This window comes from Typha latifolia, chromosome 1 (assembly GCF_019914945.1).
Source record: "Typha latifolia isolate L0001 chromosome 1, TyphaL0001v2, whole genome shotgun sequence".
Classification (NCBI taxonomy): Eukaryota; Viridiplantae; Streptophyta; class Magnoliopsida; order Poales; family Typhaceae; genus Typha; species Typha latifolia.
Window position 1 is genome coordinate 20,878,207 of NC_133086.1, and position 20,453 is coordinate 20,898,659.

The 20,453-nt window shown below is 39.1% G+C and overlaps 6 protein-coding genes across 11 annotated transcripts; 2 read left to right on the plus strand and 4 right to left on the minus strand.

The window, feature by feature from the left end:
- Nucleotides 1-237: 237 nt before the first annotated feature.
- LOC140780484 (uncharacterized) lies at nucleotides 238-6,898 on the minus strand. 5 transcript variants are annotated; one of them, XM_073126073.1, is made up of 7 exons: nucleotides 6,657-6,844; nucleotides 6,391-6,523; nucleotides 4,721-6,066; nucleotides 4,549-4,620; nucleotides 4,182-4,396; nucleotides 3,135-3,358; nucleotides 238-1,683 (listed from the first exon to the last, which is right to left on the minus strand). In XM_073126073.1, exons 3-7 carry the CDS (start codon nucleotides 5,790-5,792, stop codon nucleotides 1,029-1,031), a joined length of 2,238 nt encoding a protein of 745 aa, XP_072982174.1. In that variant the 5' UTR covers nucleotides 5,793-6,066; nucleotides 6,391-6,523; nucleotides 6,657-6,844; the 3' UTR covers nucleotides 238-1,028. The 5 variants fall into 5 exon arrangements, with proteins under 5 accessions (XP_072982174.1, XP_072982176.1, XP_072982175.1 ...); XM_073126075.1 differs by lacking the exon at nucleotides 6,391-6,523 and having other exon boundaries at nucleotides 6,801-6,898; XM_073126074.1 differs by lacking the exon at nucleotides 6,391-6,523 and having other exon boundaries at nucleotides 6,657-6,865.
- A 653-nt stretch (nucleotides 6,899-7,551) lies between these two features.
- On the minus strand, nucleotides 7,552-8,942 carry LOC140802143 (annexin D6-like). The gene is made up of 4 exons (XM_073157587.1): nucleotides 8,861-8,942; nucleotides 8,501-8,649; nucleotides 8,194-8,412; nucleotides 7,552-8,116 (listed from the first exon to the last, which is right to left on the minus strand). The coding sequence occupies exons 1-4, from the start codon at nucleotides 8,928-8,930 to the stop codon at nucleotides 7,568-7,570; spliced, it is 987 nt and encodes a 328-aa protein (XP_073013688.1). The 5' UTR covers nucleotides 8,931-8,942; the 3' UTR covers nucleotides 7,552-7,567.
- Nucleotides 8,943-9,832: 890 nt separating this feature from the next.
- LOC140796912 (leucine-rich repeat receptor-like protein kinase PXC1) lies at nucleotides 9,833-11,334 on the minus strand. Its single transcript, XM_073150153.1, has 2 exons — nucleotides 10,632-11,334; nucleotides 9,833-10,479 (listed from the first exon to the last, which is right to left on the minus strand). The coding sequence occupies exons 1-2, from the start codon at nucleotides 11,332-11,334 to the stop codon at nucleotides 9,833-9,835; spliced, it is 1,350 nt and encodes a 449-aa protein (XP_073006254.1).
- A 1,654-nt stretch (nucleotides 11,335-12,988) lies between these two features.
- LOC140796994 (putative ETHYLENE INSENSITIVE 3-like 4 protein) lies at nucleotides 12,989-14,257 on the plus strand. The gene has a single exon (XM_073150275.1). The coding sequence runs from the start codon at nucleotides 12,989-12,991 to the stop codon at nucleotides 14,255-14,257; it is 1,269 nt and encodes a 422-aa protein (XP_073006376.1).
- An 815-nt stretch (nucleotides 14,258-15,072) lies between these two features.
- On the plus strand, nucleotides 15,073-16,489 carry LOC140797068 (protein neprosin-like). Its single transcript, XM_073150377.1, has 4 exons — nucleotides 15,073-15,204; nucleotides 15,481-15,642; nucleotides 15,875-16,021; nucleotides 16,127-16,489. Exons 1-4 carry the CDS (start codon nucleotides 15,073-15,075, stop codon nucleotides 16,487-16,489), a joined length of 804 nt encoding a protein of 267 aa, XP_073006478.1.
- Nucleotides 16,490-16,706: 217 nt separating this feature from the next.
- LOC140780267 (type I inositol polyphosphate 5-phosphatase 5) lies at nucleotides 16,707-20,297 on the minus strand. Of its 2 annotated transcripts, XM_073125687.1 has the most exons (10): nucleotides 19,865-20,297; nucleotides 19,690-19,774; nucleotides 19,551-19,616; nucleotides 19,344-19,431; nucleotides 19,142-19,246; nucleotides 18,296-18,836; nucleotides 18,015-18,208; nucleotides 17,803-17,911; nucleotides 17,574-17,722; nucleotides 16,707-17,032 (listed from the first exon to the last, which is right to left on the minus strand). In XM_073125687.1, exons 1-10 carry the CDS (start codon nucleotides 19,943-19,945, stop codon nucleotides 16,804-16,806), a joined length of 1,647 nt encoding a protein of 548 aa, XP_072981788.1. In that variant the 5' UTR covers nucleotides 19,946-20,297; the 3' UTR covers nucleotides 16,707-16,803. The 2 variants fall into 2 exon arrangements, with proteins under 2 accessions (XP_072981788.1, XP_072981789.1); XM_073125688.1 differs by lacking the exon at nucleotides 19,551-19,616.
- Between the last annotated feature and the right edge of the window lie 156 nt (nucleotides 20,298-20,453).

Here is a 20,453-nt window from a genome sequence, read left to right on the forward strand (position 1 = left end):
ATTGATGACCGTATAGAATCCAAGATTACATTGATGCTGCTATTTAAAAGCTCACAAAACGTTCTTAAGATTCGATATGCTTGTATAATTGGTGGTTTCTCGTATTGAGACATTCTTAAGATTTTCTTTTTTCACTGTGGTCCTACAATATGGTGATGAAATTTCTCTAATTATTTTAAGTCTAGCAATGATTACATTGATGCCCGCATAGAATTCAAGATTACATTGATGCTGCCATTAAAAAACTCAAAACGTTCGATTTATAATCATTTATTAGTTTTACTGTACTTTTGCTTCAATACAATTAAAAATATCTGCAGGTATTATGAAACATTCGAAAGTTCTGAGCTCAAGTATGTCAATCCAACTAAATAGAGTTGTTTGTTTGCATGTTCATATAAACTCTCTGTTAGCATTGCGACACAGAAAAACTCCTCAGTATGCAATATTTAATAATCTAAAAGCCTTGCACTCTGAAAGCCTTGCTGACCAGTGGAGATCATTGCTGGTGCCCGGCAACTACACTTGCAAATAGCAAAATAACTGCTGTTCTCCTGTCCTAATTGAGATAAGCGCTGTAGAACTCACAGTAACTGCTGTTCTCTTGCAACCACTTTCAAACTACTGTCAAAGCTGTGCTGCATTTCATTATCTGGAACTGCTTTTCTCCAAAAAGGTGGACGACTCCAAGAAATTGACTCTTGATAAAAGCAATGGCTATGATTGAGGTTCCAACTCTTGGTGATTATATTCCCCTCAAAAGATAAAAAAACTGTCATTATATGGCTATGATGACCAATCAACACCAATATCTGGACAATATGTCGTCAGTTTCATGCCCTCACATGAGGTCAGCCTCAATACTATGCCAGTAAAACACATGATGGTGTAGCTTTAAGAGTATGGGAACCTCAAAAGATTTGGAATCTTGCCACACAAAAGATGCAGTAGTAAGTCAGCACCATCTCCATGTTCTTTCGAGTACTAATACTTAATACTTACAATGATAATTATAGTGCTGTCGCATGCTACCTCATTCCATCACATGTGTAAGCAGCCCGAGCTTTCTCGCTTTCTTGTTTGACATCATCATAAATCTTCAATATGGTCTCTGCAAACTTTATCAGCCACTCAAACATCCTTGTCAGGCTAGCCCGTAAGTTGCACAGCTTCGACTCTATCTCACACTTATCCACTTCTTTGTTCTCCTGCTTCAAGTCTGTCTCTTTGATATTAGAAGTTTCCCTTTTGATTTCTTTCTCTTGTTCCTGCTGCTTAAATAATCCATGAAGGTCTGATGAAATGCATTTTATGGAATCATTGACCTCAACTGAAGGGAGTGATGTGATTCCAGTTGACCAATCACGCAGAACAACAAATATGGGAGGAGCACGGGCTCTACGAGGGGAGAAGGTAACCTTCCTTCCCCTAGAACGCTCTTGGGGTTGCAAGACACACTTTTGAAGCCAGGAATTTAGCGCTTCTACATAGGATTTGTGCGCATCAACCCAATTTGAAAAGCTAGAGCTGAAACAGTCAATCTCACTGCGAAGGTTTAGGAGGGCTTGTCTATAGGCCTCACTTGGTGGTCCTACTGATGAGCTTTTCGCGTGGTAGGCTAGTGAAATAGTGATATATTGTGCATGGTGAGTTTCAAGCATAACTTTCCACATACGGATCAACCTGCAGAGAGGACATATTGTTAAAATGGGTGTTGCCAGGTTTATTGTAAAACTTCATACACAATGTAACAGGAAAAGAAGAGCAGGGATGGAGAGTGCCACAACATTGTATACTGTGGCACAAAACATACACTAAAAGACTTATAAAGGCACTTATTAGTAGTTCTGAGCTGAACTTGTTTTAATTAAAGAATTTTAATAACTTGAGGATCTGCAGAAACTGTCTTGAGGCAGACATTTGAGACAGCCAATGGAAAAGGCCTATCATCATTCAGAAAGGATGCAGGTTGTAGTGCACTTGGACTCTAACAAATGAAGTTCAGTACATATAACAGCAAATCAAGAAAATTATTTAATTTATAAAAACTTAAGTTTTCCATGATGCAAAATATGACAGTTTGACAGGATCGAATGTTAAGATTTTCTTTTAAATAAGTTTGGCTTCTCACAAATGACATTATGATGACAGGAAAAAGTGTCAAGTTACAGCCATGGGATACACTGGCACAAAGTTGAATCCATTTTGATGTTACAGTGAGTAAAATCATGTGCTTAGACAAGTGTTCTTAATCTAATGTATCTTAAACACAGAACCATTTGCCAGTAGTGTGGAACATGCTGGTTGCATTTGCAGATACAATGGCATGCATAGTCAGATATAGCGGCTATCCAAAACAGTAAGATTGCACAATATATAATAGGTTTAGTTACAATTTGCTCCTGAATTTTGTCCTAGTATCACTTTCCCCCCTAAATTATTTAAAATGTGCTAATATTCATCCTTATATAGGAGTGCTAAGTGTTACGATTAGATATTATAAGAGGTAAGTATATGCTTTCATAATTGAGGAGGTAAAGATAATGAGTCAACATTTATGCTTTCATATTTTATATGCTAAGTATTACACTTTAGATATAATTTTGATAAAGCATGTGATTAAGTAGTCCAAGGAAAACATGTGTATAAAATTTACAAGGGGAAGAATCCCTCTCCTTTAAGTAAAGTGAATTTGGATACATAGGTTCATCAGATCAAAGGAAAGTTAGCTATCCATTATAAATATGTATGCAAATGCATGCTCGATGGTGTTGGCATCCCTAGTAGTTAAACAATTTGATTCATGTGATACATACATACATACACACATGCATATATATATATATATATATATATATATTATGTTTCTCTTTTCTATCTGTAAAGGTAAGGCGGGCTACATTTTGCCTTCCCAGACCACATTGGCAAGACCCTCGCACACTAGGATGTGTTTTCAAAGTTAACATGTGTTTATTCCTTTTCTCATCTCATTTGACAACATAAATCAATCAGAATTTTATGAATTTGATGCAAAAAATCACATCGAGTAATTAGTGTTAGTAAGCAGACCTCTCAGCAGGATGCATTTCATTAGTAATGATGAATGACTAAACAAAAGATAAATGTAATCATACCCTTGTATCAGTTCGATAAGTTGGGGTTGCAATTCTTCATCCCTTAACTTCTCGATTCTTTTAGAAATTGAATCAACTGCTTGAATGGCTATGCTTAGTCGTGAATGCAGATCTTTTACAACAGCCCGAGTCTTGTCAATCACATGGACATCTAAGTCCCTTGCGAATTGGTGTCGGAGCTGGACGCATTTTCTATCATATGCCTTCCAAATGGACTCACTAGCCTAAGAAGTTACAGAACAAGTTTCAAGCACAGTATTCTAGTGATATCACAAAGATAACTGTATAAAATGCATGATATAAAAGGAGCAATCTGAAGTAAACAATAATCTTTCACTACAATAATTGAATATAAAGAAGATACAACTCATGAAAGAAATGACTTTTCTTTATGTTACTAAGTTCTGATCAACTGAGAAGAACAAAATAAATTTTACAGTATACAGGTTGAGTTACAAATGACAAAGATAACAGAGTTACTTAAGACGTTTTTATACTATATAGAATCTTCATGCTCCCTAACTATCTCAATCAAGCCATGCAACTAAAAATACATGAACGCCATCTCTTACTGAATTACTTATTCTATCAGTTCTAGAAAATCCAGTGGGCAACATCATCATCAATGTGTGGGTATGTTGTTTCCCTTTCTAGGTACCGAGTTGCCAACATTTCATTCATAGTGTATGATTGGACATTTCATTCATAGTGTAGTGATTTAAAGTTTTAACCATCTTCTTAGATTCTATGTTTGATGTCCTCTTCCGGTCTTCTTGAACTATAGATCCAAGTAACAAAGTACTTGCTCAGTTATTTCTTATCAACCAAGATAGTTTTTCTCCATATTGAATATTAAAAAATTGTTAGTCTCAAGCTAGAGTGTCTCACTAAAGAGAGTATAAGCAGAAATTTTTCTCTTCCATTGTGCTTAAAAAATACAATCACATATACAGAATCAAAGGCACTTTACAGTCTTAAAATTGCAATGACTTCTTTTTTCAAGATATCAAGTAAATTAAATGCAAGAATCATAGTATTTCATGGTACCTTCAGCTCATCATGAAGTTTTCTCTCCCATGCATAAAGTCTATCCAAAGTTGACGAATGGCTTCCTGAAATCATGCAAAAATCTTCAACAAAATCACTACAACTTTCTGAAATGTCATCCTTTGATGTTAATATAAGAGGATTTCTGGATGATGATGATTGTGACGACACTGAGCGGTTCCAAGTAATAACCTTCGCAACAGGCTGGTCTAGTTCTACACAAAAATTGAAACATTTGAAATCAGGAGCAATTCATTACTCATGCTTTTGAATAGAATATGTCTCGAAGTGATGAACATATTTCTGAAGGAATGATTGTTTCACTCAAAGAAAAGTGTTGCATTCTAGAGTTATTAACACGTCCTACCATGTGTTGCAGTGTTCTCTGCCTTGCAACATGTTAGAAAAGCTGATAGAAACTGAGAAGTTGAAGATTTCCCTGCCAATACAAAAGATTTATCAAACATCTAGCATGAAGTATGAATGTATCAAACAAAGTACTGCAAATGTGTGTGTGTGTGTGTATATGATATGCTCACCTATTGTCTGTGAAGAAATGCTCAGGCGAATCTTATTTGTCTCCAGCATTCTTGAAAGCTCATGGCCAGATTCTGCTGCCCTAGTAAAACGGTGTTCAATCTCCTTCATACTGGTAAACAAATCTTTAGCTCTATGAGTTATGAAGTCAGAAGCGTCTTCCCTTGCATTAGATGATTCCTTCATCTCAACATTTTCTCTCTTGGACCTGGAAAGGTTGGATGACGCAACATTACCCAAAGCTTCACTTTTTCCGTTAGCACTAATAAATGCAGGCTTTATCCCTCCAACCTGGGCAACCTTCTTTTCCACCAAATCAGCAGATCTCTCCAAGATATTGCCATTGGCTGAATGTAATACTGCAACCTTTGTTCCGCCACCACCATTACTCTGCAATTGCGAGTAACCACTGCTTTGAGCAACTCCTTTCACATTCCCAGTGTCCCATTTCTTTTCCTCATTCTTCCGATATGATCCCCTTTCCTCTTCAATTGGAGGACTCACTTCCTTCTCATTCAAATGTCCTGAACCCCTCAATCTACAAAAGTTTATATTTCGACCAGATTCACCATTCTGGACCGCTGAATTATCAGATCTATCAATGGGATCAAAGAAGTCCCAGGACGAATCGACGTCGGGGGGTGGTGGAGGGAAAAGAAAAGTAGGAGATGATCCCTCTTCACAATAGTTGTTTTGGGTTGAATTAACTGTAACCTTCACGGAAGCGGTTCCTGTTGTCCGCATGTAATTAATACTGGAAAGAGGAGTATAAGGACTTCCTCCATTGCATGGTGAACTGACATGATTAGCAATAGGGGAAGGAGAAGGCGAAGCATAAGAAGAATGGGATGGAGATTTATCAGGTTCGGAAGTTGACAATGATGATTCAATCAATGTTTCAGCCTCAGCAAACTGTCTTAGAGCACTACCTACATTGCGAAGAGATTGCACATATGACAGTTGAGCCGCTGAGAGAGCATACCTTGAATCAATTGCTTGCTGAATATACTGCATCCGCTCTTTGCAGAGACGCAATGCTGCATTGCCATCCTGTTTTGAGTATGAGCAACCCATCACATGAAACTTCTTTACAGCCTCTCTTTCATTATGTTCTTCATCTTCAGGACTTGAAACTCTATCTACTCCACAGAAAGATAACTGAAGCTCGTCACGGAAATTTACCTTCTGGAGTTGAAACTCTATCTTCTGAACTAGAAATCTATCTTGCAATGAAACCTCTTAATCCATCATTGAAAATTTTCTTCCGGACATGGGATATCCATAACTAAAAGGCCTTCGATTTCTAACGCTGCTTCAAAAATTCAACTCCTCCGGCTAATTTAAAACACTGTATCCCAAATCAAAAACCCAATTCAGCAAACGACCTCAGAAGGTTAAACAAACAAATATAATCAAAAGAGAAGCACTATCTTCTAAGGAACCCCTCAAGTTAAGAAGACACGACAATGTCTTCCTCTCCAAGAAGCTTCTTTTCCTCAAGCATGGCAGTCGAAACCCCTCCGAAGCCCAAACACCCAACTCAAACCCACATCAAGCTCGTAGCCTCAACCAATCGCCTTCACAATCCACAAGACCCAATGCCAAGCTCCCTCTTTTTTTTTCCTTTTCCAAGCCAAAAACCCCACAAATTCCCAGAACCCAGAAAATTTACCTCAAAACCCCACTCTTCACACTCTCCCACACACCAAACTCCAGTATCCCGCTTGAGTTCCTCTACATTAAGCAAAACCTCTAGAGAAAAAGACCAAATAGAAGGGAAAGCGCCACCTCTCGACCTCTCATTTCTAGCCAAGAACATCAACCGTCAGGAAGAGCAAGAAAAGCGAAAGCTTGATGAGATAAAAGACAAACCAGGCAAAGAAAAAGTTGCCACTAAAACAAATAGACACAGAAAAGAGCAAGAGAAAGAAAGAACACCTCGACTGCTGTGAGATGACCCCAAAATCACTCTCTCTCTCTCTCTCTCTCTCTCTCTCCTCTCTTCTCAAAAGAAAATGAAAAATAAACAACACGTCAAGAGAAGTGAAGGCAGGAAAAGATTTGGAAGAAGAAGGAACAAACCCAAATCCTAATCCTTCGCTCTCTCCACTGTGTTCTCCATCTGGGAGAGCATTTCATTTAATTAGAGAAGAGGAGCAATGCTACTATGGTACTATTACTAGCACCAGTAATGGCCCCCACCAGAGCACCTGGCTTAATTTTATAATTAAATCCTTAATTAATTATGGGTTTTAAGGATCATAGCTGGAACATCCCATGACAAAAGTGCCCCTAGGGTTTCTCAACGTCTCTCTTCTCTATTTATTATTATAATAATGGCTCTTTTTGCGAGGTCGACCTTGCTCTAACGAGAAAGGGGTACATCTGTAAATTCATCTACGGCGCTGGAGTATTGGGTGCACCAGGTGCGGTACAGTGATGCAACTCTTAAGTGGGTACTGGGATCACGAATCAACAGGGCTGTGATGGGTGAAGTGCTGTTTGTTTGTTTGATTGATTGATTGATTGATTGATTGATTCCATACCAGCGTACGTTTAAAGACCAACAACTATCATTAGTTTAGTTTTAGCCCCACCCTTGGGTAATTTTGGTCCTTTTGGAAAGGAAATCTCCTCCTTTTTGCGTGTTCTTATGATATATACCCCTTCTGCTTTCCTGACAAAACTGATCCCTCGTTGATCATTTTCCTCTTGCTATCCTAATCCTAATCGAAGTTTGAAATCTTGATCATTTTCTTACTTGAGGTAAATAATCTAAGAAATTTCTGATATCAAACTCAATACATCTGACAGATTCATTCCAATAGCTCAATTAATTTAAACATCCACTAATGAACTCTTCGAGAATGTTTCACAAGTGCAACAAGGATATCACCAACTAAGTCATACAATACCTTATCATTCTGAGAGCTGCTGTTGTTGAATTCATTCCTTATAAGAGTTTCTAGTGTCCACCCAGTCTTCTTAGTAAAAGCTTCATTTATTTGCTTAATATCCACTGCTGATCTGGTCACAATTGTTCGAATTATAACCTCACAAGCATCTGAATTCTTTAGAGTCTTGCGGAGTTGCTTGGCAAAGTGCTTCTCAGGAAACTGAATGCATCGAATCGCGACCCGGAGCTGCCTACCAAACTCTCCGCACTTGTCTTTCTTCAAGAACTTCGAGAACTCCTGGCCGTAGAGTTGCTTGTACGAGAAGAGAATTGCTTTCATTTGATCACTGCTTCTCTGCTTCAGTAGCAAAGTGATGCACCTCTGGTCAATGTATTTTCCACTCTCAATTGCTTCATAAAGCGTTTTTGAATCACACATTGCCATAGACTTGTCAACTTTGCCTCCACTATACTTGCTTGAGTTCATGACTGCTAGAAGAATCTAACAGGACACAAATCAAACAGTTAGTTTCGTTTCACTTAACATATATCTTATGACAGTTAAGAAAAATAACTTACCTCCTTTATGTTACCATTTGTTTTAGAGGACACGTCGCGTTCAAGATCAGAGTAGTATCGAGCATGGTATGCTAACTTGATCGAGATGAGCTCTGAGGAAGAACGAGTGCAGACAATTTCGATGAGCACGTCTAGGTCCAGATTTTTTCCGAAAAGTGAGTTTCTTATCAACTCGGCATCTCGATTGGAAGGTTCGCAAGCTCGAAGATATGCCACCCTCTGCATGTATTGGATAACGATCAAGCTAGTGTCATCTTGGCTTGATATGCTTCTTCTTGAATATCGAACTATTATTAGGAAGACTTACTGCAAGTGTTGTTTTCATACGGGAGAGGAGGTGAAGGAGGTCATGGTTATAGAGACCATAGTAAGTCCCACGAATGAGCTTTAGCTCTTCCACGTTTCTTTGAGTAAAGATTTCCACAACTCTTCTTGCATTGCTTGAGCCGGAATTGCCTGATGTTGCACAAAAAATGATCAACAATTATACTTCCATTAAGATCTCAATTATTGAATGTCTATATAATCTACAAATGCTTAAAGCTCCGCCTGATCGGTATTTGATTACTTCTTTTGAATGTAATAAAATCACAGCAAGTTGTTCTAAAGAAAAGACTTAAACTAAGCTATCAACAATGTGGCAAAAGATAGGAAGTACTATAATTACCAGAAAAGAAATGGTGGAGATATTGGCAATCTGCTTCATATTTCGTAGAGAGTTGTTTACTTGATGCCATCTGGGAGAAGCTGCCAACAGAAACCTTGAATGACTTGAAGCTCAGAGAGCCCTTACAATTTATTGCCTTCAGCATGCACTACTTAAACTCGGAATCTTACTTTCTTAAAAATATCATAAAAGTTGGAGAACATGCACCGAAAATATTCCAAGAACATATCCTACCTCCCAAATTCAACAACAGTCTATCTTCAAGACCTCACTTTCTTAGTGCTTTCAATTAAAAAATGGCACAATAACATATATCAAATGATCTTCTGTGAAATTGAAATCTGTCAGCATAACTAATTTGAGAGTATATATGAACCGTCGAAGACATGCTCTAACTTTTAAAAAGTAACACAAGGAATCCATGAGAGTAGTTCTTGCTAACTAGCTAGCTTCAATTAGAAGATAACTCTCAAGTCTCGACGATTGTCGTTCATCGGTTGGGCAATATCAACTCAATTTTCTGCCAATCCTACATGTGAATCAGACAACTGAAACTTTTAATCGTAGTCAGAGAACAAAGTCGCATTCAGACTTATCATCACATTCCACATTCCTAGTGAGATGAGTTAATATCACACCTCTCCTTTACAGAGATCATTCACATTGTATGCCAGCTTAAAGCAGGAGAGTTTGAAATAAACAAGTTCTAAATTCTGCGACTGATACTTGAAATCGGTGACGAGAAAGCTTAGGCGACTAAATATTGTGATGGGTTGGCTTCTGAAATCTCGAGGCCACCGAGTTTAGTGAAGTCTACAAAGCTAAACAACCATAAGGCTACATAAACGAGACAATATTTTAGATCCGTATATACAATAATTGCTGCCGTATCTTACAAAGCAAAAAGTTTCAAACCAAGAAATTGAACACAAAACAGTACAAGAAAATGCCACTAAAACCCACCATAACCCATTAATTAGATGAAAGAGACTCGTCAACGGAGGACCGTTCACTTGAATAATTCTCCTCTGCACCAAAATCTCCACTCTGAATCCTCTCCACCTCCTTCACAATCTCTCCCATCTCAGGCCTCTTCTCCGGCGAAATCTCGCAGCATCTCAATGCAACCTTCAGCAACTCAAACATCCCCTTCACTGCACCTCTTTGCACTGAGATCTCACTGTCAAACACCTCACACGTCCACTCTTCTCTTACAGCTCGTTGCACCCAACTATACAATTCCACTCCCTCGAACCCCCTCGGAGCCGAATAGGCCGAGGGCCGACCGGTGATGAGCTCGAGGAGAAGGCAGCCGTAGCTCCACACGTCGGCTTTGCGAGAGATCTTGCAGCGGCGGTGGACGTACTCGGGGGACTTGTAGGCCACAATCCTACGCTCCGCAAGCGACGCCGAGATAAAGGAAGTCAACCCATGATCGCATACCATTGCGACGTCGTTCTCGTCGAGAAGAACGTTGGATGACTTCAAGTTGCCGTGGGGGATCAACGTTGTTGGCCCTACCATGTTATGGTGTAAGAACTCCATTGCTCTACCCACGCCTAGAGCTACAAATAATCTCGTGTTCCATTTGAATGGAATTCTATTAGTCCCTCTTCCCCCTGTACTAGAATTCCGCTAATTAGTGATCGATGATGAACATTCTAAGTTAGAAGCTATCGACTTCAAAATTTCATAGATCGGCACCCTGTATTTAATGATCTGAACTTTTAAATTAGAAAAAAATTAAATGCAAAAATTCTGATTGACTTACCGTGTATGCGATCAAAGAGGTTTCCGTTGACTGCGTAAGTATGGATCAAAAGCTTTTCTTCAGGTGAGTAGTAGAAGGCGACCAATGGCAATATATTTGGGTGTTGCATGGAGGCGAGAAGCGTGACGTGCTTGGCGAACTCTTCTCTAGTAAGCGGCCTTACATCTCTTAGCCTCTTCACGACTAGTATACGCCCGTGATCAAGAATTGCCTTGTAGCAACTTCCAAAATTGCCCTTTCCCAGCCCCTCGGCCGAGGATTTCAAAAGGTCGTCGAGGTCGTAACCGAGATCACCACCCTTCACAAACGTTAGCTTCCCCTGCTGTGCTCCTACTTCTGGCCTCTTCTCTTCAGTACTACTTGCCACGTCATGATCATCATCTCTGTCACTCTTTGCGTTTTGGTTCTCCTCTTTTGCTAATTTTATCTTTTTTGATTTCTTATACAAGGCAAAGATGGTCAATAGCAGGGCAAGCACTAGAGAGACAACTAAGAATATAAAGATGGGTAATGGAATAGTTTTGGATAACCAATCGGATTTCTCTTTTGGATGGTTGTCTTCTGAATCGTCGAGAGATTGGAGGACGGTGGCATTTGGGATTTCACCTATGGAGTTGCTGTCATTTTGGGTGGTGATCCTTCCGGCGATCGCGTTGCAGAAGAAGGTCAGGAGGAGGAGACGATGGTAGAAAGTTGAATGCATGGGGTTATCGTTTGGATTCTTAAATGGCAACTGGAAGCTTATAGAAGAACTATGTACGTGTTGGCTTTGTCCTACTAATAGAATTGGATGGTAGTTATCATCTATGGTGGATTAGAGGATTTTGGATATTCTTATTGGGGTCTGTTCGGTAGTTAGCATAGAGAACAACGCTGCATGTCAACCGATACTCCTCGTTGAGAAAACAAGGGAGCGTACTGTCGATTTACTGTTAGCCCTTAAAGGTAAAGCATATCCTATGATATTTTGTCATTTTGATGTATATATATATACATAGGCCCGCTTATTACATAAACTAGAGAACCTCTATTGAGTGTTTCTTGTAATTTAAAAAAAAAAGTTGTTTTCACATTAGATGAGAAAAGTTTAGAGCTAGGATTATTTATCTAGTTTTTTCTAGGATGAGTTTAGAGAACCTCGTAATTTGGATTCACATGCGGAATAAATATTTTTCATTATGATATAAGCACTTTTGTAAAAGTATAGTAAATAGAGAATCACTTATTTTAATATTAGTATAGTAATACTTACTTTTCTCTTCTTATTTTTATCTAATATTTTTATATTTATTAATTATTATTTTACTTTTAAAAAAATTATTTTGATAAACTATGATTTCAAACTTATGTCACACCACTTGTAATCATTATACACTATAAAAGTTTATAAAGAAATAAATGAATAACTATATTAGTATTTAACTTATTCTACAAATAAATAGGGAGATTACTAGAGCACTTGTAGGTTAGGGCTATCAATCTAGCTCATTATCGAACTGACTCGTTTTTTATTTAAAATTTTATTTGAGAACAACTCCTTAAATAACTTATGTAATAAATAAGTCAAACACTAAGCCAAAGTTTAAGCTAAGAATATAAATGAATCAAATAAAAGCAAGACTTAATTCGCTCAGGTTTAATTCAATATAGCTTGATTATTTATAACACACACACACAAACACATATATATATACCGACAGTTAAAATTTAATAACTAATTTACCCTTTAGATTGCTATTGTTTTTAATTTAGCTAATATTTTTAATTAGATCGGAATCTAGATTCATATCCCGCAACCACTAGTGGAAGACATCTAACTAGTTTGATCAATCAATTATTAAGTAAATATATAGAACTAATTGAGCTCTAAATAGACTAAAATGAGTTGTATTTTGCAGCGAGTTTTAGTCTAAGTCGAAACTAAAATTTCAGCTCGATTTTTGTTTCGAATTTCAATAACTTAATTTCGAAGCAAACAACTCGCTCGTGCCTCCCTACCAACGGGCCGACTTAAAACGGTGGGAACCGCGGGTAAAAGAATATCTGGATAATTTCCAATAAAAAGTTTGGAAAAGACTTACATGCCATCCATGCGTAACTCCACGTCATCTCTGAGACATAAATTTGCTCATCCTTAATTTCCAGATCCCTGCAGGTAGTAACACGTTGTACAAAAAGTTTCTTAATTCTGTCTTTCTCGCATTGGCATCCATGCAATATATTACTGTTTCTGTTCATTGTTTTGACCCTTCACCTCTCCGAAGGGGTCGGGTATTCACTATTCACTATATAGAAGGGCATCGTAGGACGATGAGAGGTTCAAATTAAGTTAATTATTGGAGTAGGCGAAGCTAGCCATGGTCACCTCAGCTTTACGAAACCACCGCACAGACTTGGGCATTGGCGAAGACGAGGTGGATCCGATCCAGTCGGGCTGGGAGTCCGCCGACATACTCGATCTCAAGAAGCGCATGTGGAAGGATAAGCTGCTCCTCGAGAAGCTCAGCGAACGTGACAAACACGAGGGTACCACGTCGATTGACGTCGCCACCGAGCGCTCCTTGGCCGAGGCGAGGTCTCGCCGCAAGATGATGCTCCGGGCCCAAGACGGGGTCCTCAAGTACATGCTCAAGATGATGCAGGCTTGCAACGCACGTGGCTTCGTGTACGGGATCGTCCCCGAGAAGGGGTTGCCCGTCACCGGCTCGTCCGAGAGTTTGCGCACGTGGTGGAACGAGACGGTCCGGTTTGACCGGAACGCGCCGCCGGCTATTACCGAATGCTTAGGCACTGAACCGAGTGAGATAGTATTTCATTCATCACTGCGCCACCTCCAAGAGTTGCAAGATAGCACACTCGGGTCCCTCCTCTCGGCTCTACTCCAGCACTGCAACCCACCCCAGAGGAGCTTCCCATTAGACGAGGGTTTGGCCCCACCTTGGTGGCCCACTGGTGAAGAGCCCTGGTGGGGCTTGCAAGGTGAGGCCTATGCCCAAGGCCCACCACCTTATAGGAAGCCTCACGATCTTAAAAAGGCCTGGAAGCTTAGCTTATTGACGACAGTAATTAAGCATATGAGCCCTAAATTTGATCAAATGAGGACGTTAGTGTGGCAATCTAAAAGGCTACAGAGTAAGATGAGCGCTAGGGAAACCGAGACGTGGTCAAAAGTTGTTAACCAGGAGGAGGCATTAGTGCAATTGGCTAACACTTCCCTTAAGATTTCTGCAGCAGAGGAGGAGTCCAAGCGTGAGGAGACGCAGACTTCTCGCAGTAGCAATGACAAGAGGAAGTCCGACTTTGGTGATCATGACAAAAAGGAGAAGTACGCGCGAAGTGATGGAGGAGGATCTGCTGAGGTTAGCGTGGACTTGCCAGATATAGGCCTTGATGAAGAGGATTTGAGCTCCATTAACGAGCTCATGAGCTTGTACTCTAGTGCCCATTGTGGTGACAAAGATGCCAATGGAGTTGGTTTGCCTTTGGAGCAGGGCATGGCAATGGACGTAATGCAGCTTGGGAGTCATAAGGAGGAGATCCATCATGGACCTTATGGTATGGAGTTCGATGGTTACATGCTGCCTGTGCAAGAGCATGCCTCTATCTGGAACATCGACTTAGGCTGACGGAGAACTGCACGAGAGGAAATTGTCTGTTTGCTTCTCGTACTGGATCTACCTACTATAATAAAGTCACTTGGTATGTTAGGAAATCAAGAGAGATTCTACTAATCTTCTCTATTCTATGACAAAGAAAGTCTTCTTCGTCAGTTGAAAGATCCGTGTCCTCATTTAAAGGCTTATAGGTTTTACTTTTTGTATCAAATAATTCAATATTTTCAAAATATGCTGCTTTTCCTTCACTTTTCAATAGGAAAATGACCTGCTTCCCATCGGGAGGACTTGTTTCATTCTTGCTGAAGCTAACAACTAATCCACCCCATTCGTGTCGTCAAAAGAGTCTACTATTCTTCTCTGTATAATTATTAATTACCGATCTCCGGTACGTAAATAATGGCTAAATGGGCAAACACTTCTCCTTCAGCCTTTGGCCAAAATATCCTGTTCTATTGCATATTTTCATCTGTTTGGTAAATATTAAAATTGAAATAGAATCGATCTAGTCTTGTTATTATTTATGGCAGAAGATTATATGACATTATAAGGCATCTTGCTACTATTTTTGACAGAAGATACTACTTTACAAGGCATCTACCATTAACTATGAATAAAGGGCATTATGGTTATGGCAGAAGATTATAACTTATAAGACATATATTTATTTGGTGACAAAAGATCAGCCCAAGAGCGAGATATCCTGTCACCAGACACAGCATAAAAAGAAAGATCAAAACAAGTTTTCATAGAAGCACGCTAGTCCTCATAAATAAGATTTACATGGCAAACTGGTCGGCATTGGAAACCGCGACCATCTCTCAGCAATGGCAAACAAAAGGCTAATGCTTTTGCCTTTCATGTGGCTCTCTCTTGTTTCTTTCCACCAAGTTAATGGAAGATTACTCGCAGAGAACGAAGACGTGGAGTCCCGGACCACCCTTGTCAAAACTAAACAGGTACAAAACGTCTCACATTAACCTAGTGATCTGCATACGTTACGATAGGAGGAGAACTAACAAATCTACTCCTCACAGCTTAAAGGACGAGATGCAATCCGAAGCCATCGTTCGATCAGCCTAGCAGCAAAACCATCCGGTCTTGATATCACAGACGCCAATGACATTATCGCGCATGTACTCTTATTTACAAACTCAGTATCCAGTTTCCTTATTTAAGTTTTGGATTCTTCAACAATATAATATCTTTATATTTCCCTTTAATTTTGTCTGCAGAGGGCTGGGTATCAGACACTAGACGGAACTTATCATGGTACTACGGCTAAAATAAACGTATATGATTTGCCTGATGTAAAGGGCCATCAGGCAAGTTATGCAGCGATTTATCTTCGGAACATCGTGGATTTTGTCGATAATACCATTGCAGCTGGAGTGCACGTAAGTTAGTATCATTTCCTATATTCTCAACATGCAATTAATTGGATAGATATATATAGATCTTATATCAGAATTGAGTGGTGATATTGCAGATAGATCCCGATTATTATAAGAATAGTAAAGCTCATTTCTTCACGTATTGGTCTGTGAGTATCTAAAGTACTTTTTTTTTCCTTCCCCCTCTTAACATCAGAGCAATGGTTAACTTACTGATGTGTTGATTAACTTGTAGGTGGGCGGCTCTGTAGACTGCTTTAACCTTGAATGTAATCCCGGTTTTGTACTATCTAATACGTCCAATTCCATCCCAGGAGCAGAGCTAATCCCGACCTCTGTTTACGATGGAGAGCAACGCTACATCACTCTCACTATAAAGAAGGTTGAGTTTTAAATTGACGCATCCTAAATTTCCAGGATGATATTAGATACTTGATTATCATCATTTTAGTAATGATTTTTTTCTTTTTCTTTTTTCCTATGGCAGGATGAATATACTGGTGATTGGTCGTTATACCGAGATGATTTAGGAAACCAGAAACTAGTAGGCTATTGGCCAAAAACTCTATTTACGAATTTAGCTCAAACTGCAACAATGGTTGAATGGGGTGGAACTGTGACCTTCACCAAGAATGAAACAAGCCCTCCGATGGGGAGCGGCCATTTTCCTAGTGAAGGTGAAAGAAAAGCAGCGCATTTCGAACGCATTGAATTATTTGATGAAGAGGGCAAATCCTATGAGCCTTGGGAAGAGGATGTAAGTATTTCAACTGACAAAGAAGACTGCTACAAGGCTTCTGCATTTGACGATCAAATGTTCTATTACGGTGGACCTGCTGGTTGTAACTGATGTGAAAACTTATCTATCCTATTAATCAAGTATCCAATCTCGTGTTTTCAAAGAGCAATTACAATTATTTTATCATCTTTCATAATAAACTTGGTTTACTACCGAGAGTCGTTCAGTTGCTGAGTAAACGAAATACCTACCGGTCGATAAAAGGGAATTTTTTTGAGTTTTATGGTGACATTCAGACCAACATTCCAAGTGTTTCTCAATAGACGTCAAATAACTATTCGTTTCTTATTAAGTACGCAATAAGAGCTATAAACAACTTGTGGACATGAGTACACATCCCAGAGTTTCTACATCTTAATGAACATTTAGAATTCATAGAAGCTGTGCCTCTGAGGTATGATCTCATCAAATGGGACTCTTGTACCAATACTGGAATAAATACTGGAGTAGCCCTTTCTTCCTCTGCTCCCATTGCTCAGGTCGACCTGAATCATGAACACTGCACACACTGGTCTGTGATCCGAGAATCTCGACTCGCCTCTTATATACTGCAGCTGCTCTATGCCATTTCCATACCAAAGGATTCTGTCACACCTATTTTGACACGATAAAGTTTCATTAATGTAAATTATGATTCATTCCAATAAATATTGTGCTTAAAGCTAAATGGGTAAAAGGTAGTGAAAGCAAACCTAACAAACGCAATCAATTTAGGAAAAACTTAAATATAATGCTAATAGTAGAGAAATAGCAATCCGGCGATATGCTTACATTCACAAGTAGGAATAATCTTCAATCCACTATGCAAATCCAAATAGAAATAGTTTTCTTAATTCTAATCTCCCTTAATATAATGGTGGCTAACTCTCTTATATTTTTTCTCTCGTAACATTTTAACTCTAGAACCTAATATTTTTATTTATAAAGCTAATTTATGCTTTAAAAAACTTGCGAGGTATTTGAATGCCCGTAGAAAACTATCCTAAAACGCAGAAGAGCCTTTGAATGCCTGTGAGACCATTTGAAAGCAAAGTCTCTTGGACTTTGGCATTCAAATTTCACATTAAGCTTGAAATTCTTAATATGAGCCAAACTTCGACAATAAAGCCTAAGTTAGTTTATGCTAATAACATACCATGCAGGTGTTCTACGCTTCTTCTTAGATTTTACGGTCTCTCCAGCGTAAGCATCAGAGTTATGCGAGTATTTGTACGTGGGTGCGAAGTAGATCTTCCCTTCCTTCCACCCATTAAATACTCTTCCTGCATTTTTCTCTATCTTTAACTGTGTTTTAAAAAAAAACAATGTGTTAGCGTCCTAATATATATAAGGAACCAAAAGTTAAGTTAGATTAATTCATATACCTGATCCTTCTCCAGGAGTGCATCCCAATCATTATCTTCCAGTAGAGTTCGCGTTTCATTATAACTTAACGCAACTCGGTAGTTCAAATCACCTAGCCATATAACTCGACTGCAAATGAAACCAATGCAACTTCAGCTAAGCGATCGAACACTTTAGTCCCGAATTTTGATATTAAATTTAACCCAAAAAAAATTTATGAATGGGTTCCTACTCATGATCGAGTATCTTTTCAGGAATCCGGTATCCTGGAATCTTGCAAACTCTCGGAAACTGCGTGTTCTTGAGTATCTCAGCGACGTCGGAGTTCCTCTTGAGCTCGTCGCCCTCCTTCTCGCCGGAAGCTAAGTGGCTGCAGACGAAGCAAAAGCTTGTCCTGTGCAATGACATGCTGATTGCTATACACCCCTACATTATAACTAGTTATCATTAGGTACTAAAAAAGCTATAGCTTGCACTAGCTATGAAGCTGGATTGAAGAATTATTGCAATTACCTTATTACCAAGGCAACCCATGATTCCTCTACCAACAGAAGCCACCCTCAAGTGTCCAATATGTTGCACTAGCTCACTTCTCACCCACACTGAAAGGAATAGTCCTACCATTTGCTTGCTTGATATCAAACAGTAGTTCATGTTATTTCTCAGATCCTGTCCTGTGAAATTCACTACCGAAGAATCTTCGTCGGTCGTAGACTCAACTCTGTACATGAATTCTCTCAGCTCTCTCGCCCTGCGGCGCACGCTTGATGACTCAGAGTTGCAGTTGCAGGTCTTAACTAGTTGATTATCGGCGCGGAAGTTCTTACTAAGGACTTTGAGAGATGGTTTCTGAAAGAATAGGCCGCTGCTTGCGGATTTGGAATCTTTGTTATTGTTTTTGGATCCGCTGTTTGATTCAGAGGAATCGTCTTTCCATGATTGATCGCGAGGTTTGTTGAGGGATTGGTAGATGAGGGAAAGCCATTTCGCGGCTGGTTCATTGTCTTCAATGACCAGAACGTTTCCTGCATTCAGAGGAACTATTTCCTGAAACCTGAAGAAGATAAAAGAGAGGAAAGAACACTATGTTATGCTGCTCCATGGTGATAAGATTTGAACGCATGAGATAAATTAGATCAAAGCATTTTTCCTTCGATCTTATTTTATATGGAAATAAAATTGGATCAACAATGGAAACATCGACTATCCTTGTGTAGATAAATTAATCTTTTGAATTTAGACTTTCACAGACATAAGAAATCTCTCAAGATATTCCTCTATGCATAACAATTATCTACGAAAGGAAGACAAAATACAACTTTTGATTTAGTCAATTGGATTACATAAGTATAAGATTACCCTAAGACATAGATATCAGAAGACCCTTCTACTTGCAGAAAGTCTTCTAAGTTGAGGCCATTGTTAGGAGGCTTTCCTCCAACATTCCATGTCCCCACAAATACCCTGAAACATGAAACATTTTATAACTATACAAAGTTCTGACCATTTCAAAACCTTAGCTATAATTCAGCAACAAGAATCATATTGACTATTATGTTACCTATGCTGTTGTACTTCAACAACTTGTCGTCTGGGCCGATCAAAGGTGCAGAGATCTAGCCCTTCAATCCGAGACATACAATTCCTATCTGAACACGATTAAATAAAGAAATAATGTATATGTATATATATACATCATATTAGTAAATTTTCAAAGTATGAACACAAATTGCACCGCACGAAACAAGTGGTAAAATTGTTAATCCACCTGAAAAGCTTTTATGAATCACAGGAGATGCGTCCAAGAAGCTCCTTTTAGCGGCGTACCTCCTCTCTAGATTTTTTTTTAAAAAAAAAATTATCTACTCAAGGTGGAAAAGAAAAGGAGATGAATTGTTAAGGAATACCTAGCACAATATCACTCGAGAATAATTCGTCGTCGGAGCTCCTCCCATTCTTCCCCTTCTTACCGAAAATATTTGATAATATGGACTAAACACAACACAAGCAAATGCAAAATTGAAGGTTATCAAACATTAATCACGTCATATACATAAAGACTATAATTTGGATGCTAGATACCTTTTTCTTTTTGTCATTCTTGAAAGAATCGTCCGGAGTACTAGATTTCGTCATGTCCTGGGAGGAATGGTGACTTGACATCCAACCCAAAAGGCTAAATTGGTGGATAATTCGGAGGAAATTTCGATAGGAATTGTCATGAGAGATGCGACGAAGGAAGGGCGAATTGGGCGGTGAGGAGAGGAGTTGGAGTTTGGGAATTAGGGAGCATATGGCTTGAAATGGAAGGGGACGAGGTGGCTGGTAGCTGTTCTCTGTTTGTTTTACCTCCCATTCCCATTGGTTGCTGGCGTTAGCTAAAAAGGATAACAAACTACTCTCCCGCCAAATTCTTTAGGGCCCAAACGATTGCGCCACCTCTAACGGGATGGGAGGGAGACTAAGTCTTTCTCTTCCTAGAGTTCATTGCATGACCGGAACTTCCGGAACCAAGCAAAAGGATGAAGAAAAAGAGAGAGAAATTGTAATTCACATGAAAACAGATAGTAATATATTAGAGGAAGGTCAGGTCGTTCGGATTGATTGACCGTGTGCACATTTGATGGTCAAGATCATACGACGTATCGCGACCGTTTATTATGAAATAGAG

Excerpts from the sequence above, each read along its gene's own strand:
- LOC140780484 (XM_073126075.1), bottom strand. The coding sequence starts at position 5,792 with ATGGGTTGCTCATACTCAAAACAGGATGGCAATGCAGCATTGCGTCTC. Across the intron at positions 4,621-4,720 it reads CATTTCTTCACAGACAATAG|GGAAATCTTCAACTTCTCAG; the intron begins GTGAGCATATCA and ends TTGTATTGGCAG. Across the intron at positions 4,397-4,548 it reads AGAGAACACTGCAACACATG|AACTAGACCAGCCTGTTGCG; the intron begins GTAGGACGTGTT and ends ATTTTTGTGTAG.
- LOC140802143 (XM_073157587.1), bottom strand. The coding sequence starts at position 8,930 with ATGGCATCAAGTAAACAACTCTCTACGAAATATGAAGCAGATTGCCAA. Across the intron at positions 8,650-8,860 it reads TCTCCACCATTTCTTTTCTG|GCAATTCCGGCTCAAGCAAT; the intron begins GTAATTATAGTA and ends GTGCAACATCAG. Across the intron at positions 8,117-8,193 it reads CAAATGGTAACATAAAGGAG|ATTCTTCTAGCAGTCATGAA; the intron begins GTAAGTTATTTT and ends GTGTCCTGTTAG.
- LOC140796912 (XM_073150153.1), bottom strand. The coding sequence starts at position 11,334 with ATGCATTCAACTTTCTACCATCGTCTCCTCCTCCTGACCTTCTTCTGC. Across the intron at positions 10,480-10,631 it reads CCTCTTTGATCGCATACACG|GGGGAAGAGGGACTAATAGA; the intron begins GTAAGTCAATCA and ends ATTCTAGTACAG.
- LOC140796994 (XM_073150275.1), top strand. The coding sequence starts at position 12,989 with ATGGTCACCTCAGCTTTACGAAACCACCGCACAGACTTGGGCATTGGC.
- LOC140797068 (XM_073150377.1), top strand. The coding sequence starts at position 15,073 with ATGGCAAACAAAAGGCTAATGCTTTTGCCTTTCATGTGGCTCTCTCTT. Across the intron at positions 15,205-15,480 it reads CCCTTGTCAAAACTAAACAG|AGGGCTGGGTATCAGACACT; the intron begins GTACAAAACGTC and ends TTTTGTCTGCAG. Across the intron at positions 15,643-15,874 it reads CCATTGCAGCTGGAGTGCAC|GTGGGCGGCTCTGTAGACTG; the intron begins GTAAGTTAGTAT and ends ATTAACTTGTAG.
- LOC140780267 (XM_073125687.1), bottom strand. The coding sequence starts at position 19,945 with ATGTCAAGTCACCATTCCTCCCAGGACATGACGAAATCTAGTACTCCG. Across the intron at positions 19,432-19,550 it reads GATTCATAAAAGCTTTTCAG|ATAGGAATTGTATGTCTCGG; the intron begins GTGGATTAACAA and ends AATCGTGTTCAG. Across the intron at positions 18,209-18,295 it reads TGGGTTGCCTTGGTAATAAG|GGGTGTATAGCAATCAGCAT; the intron begins GTAATTGCAATA and ends GTTATAATGTAG.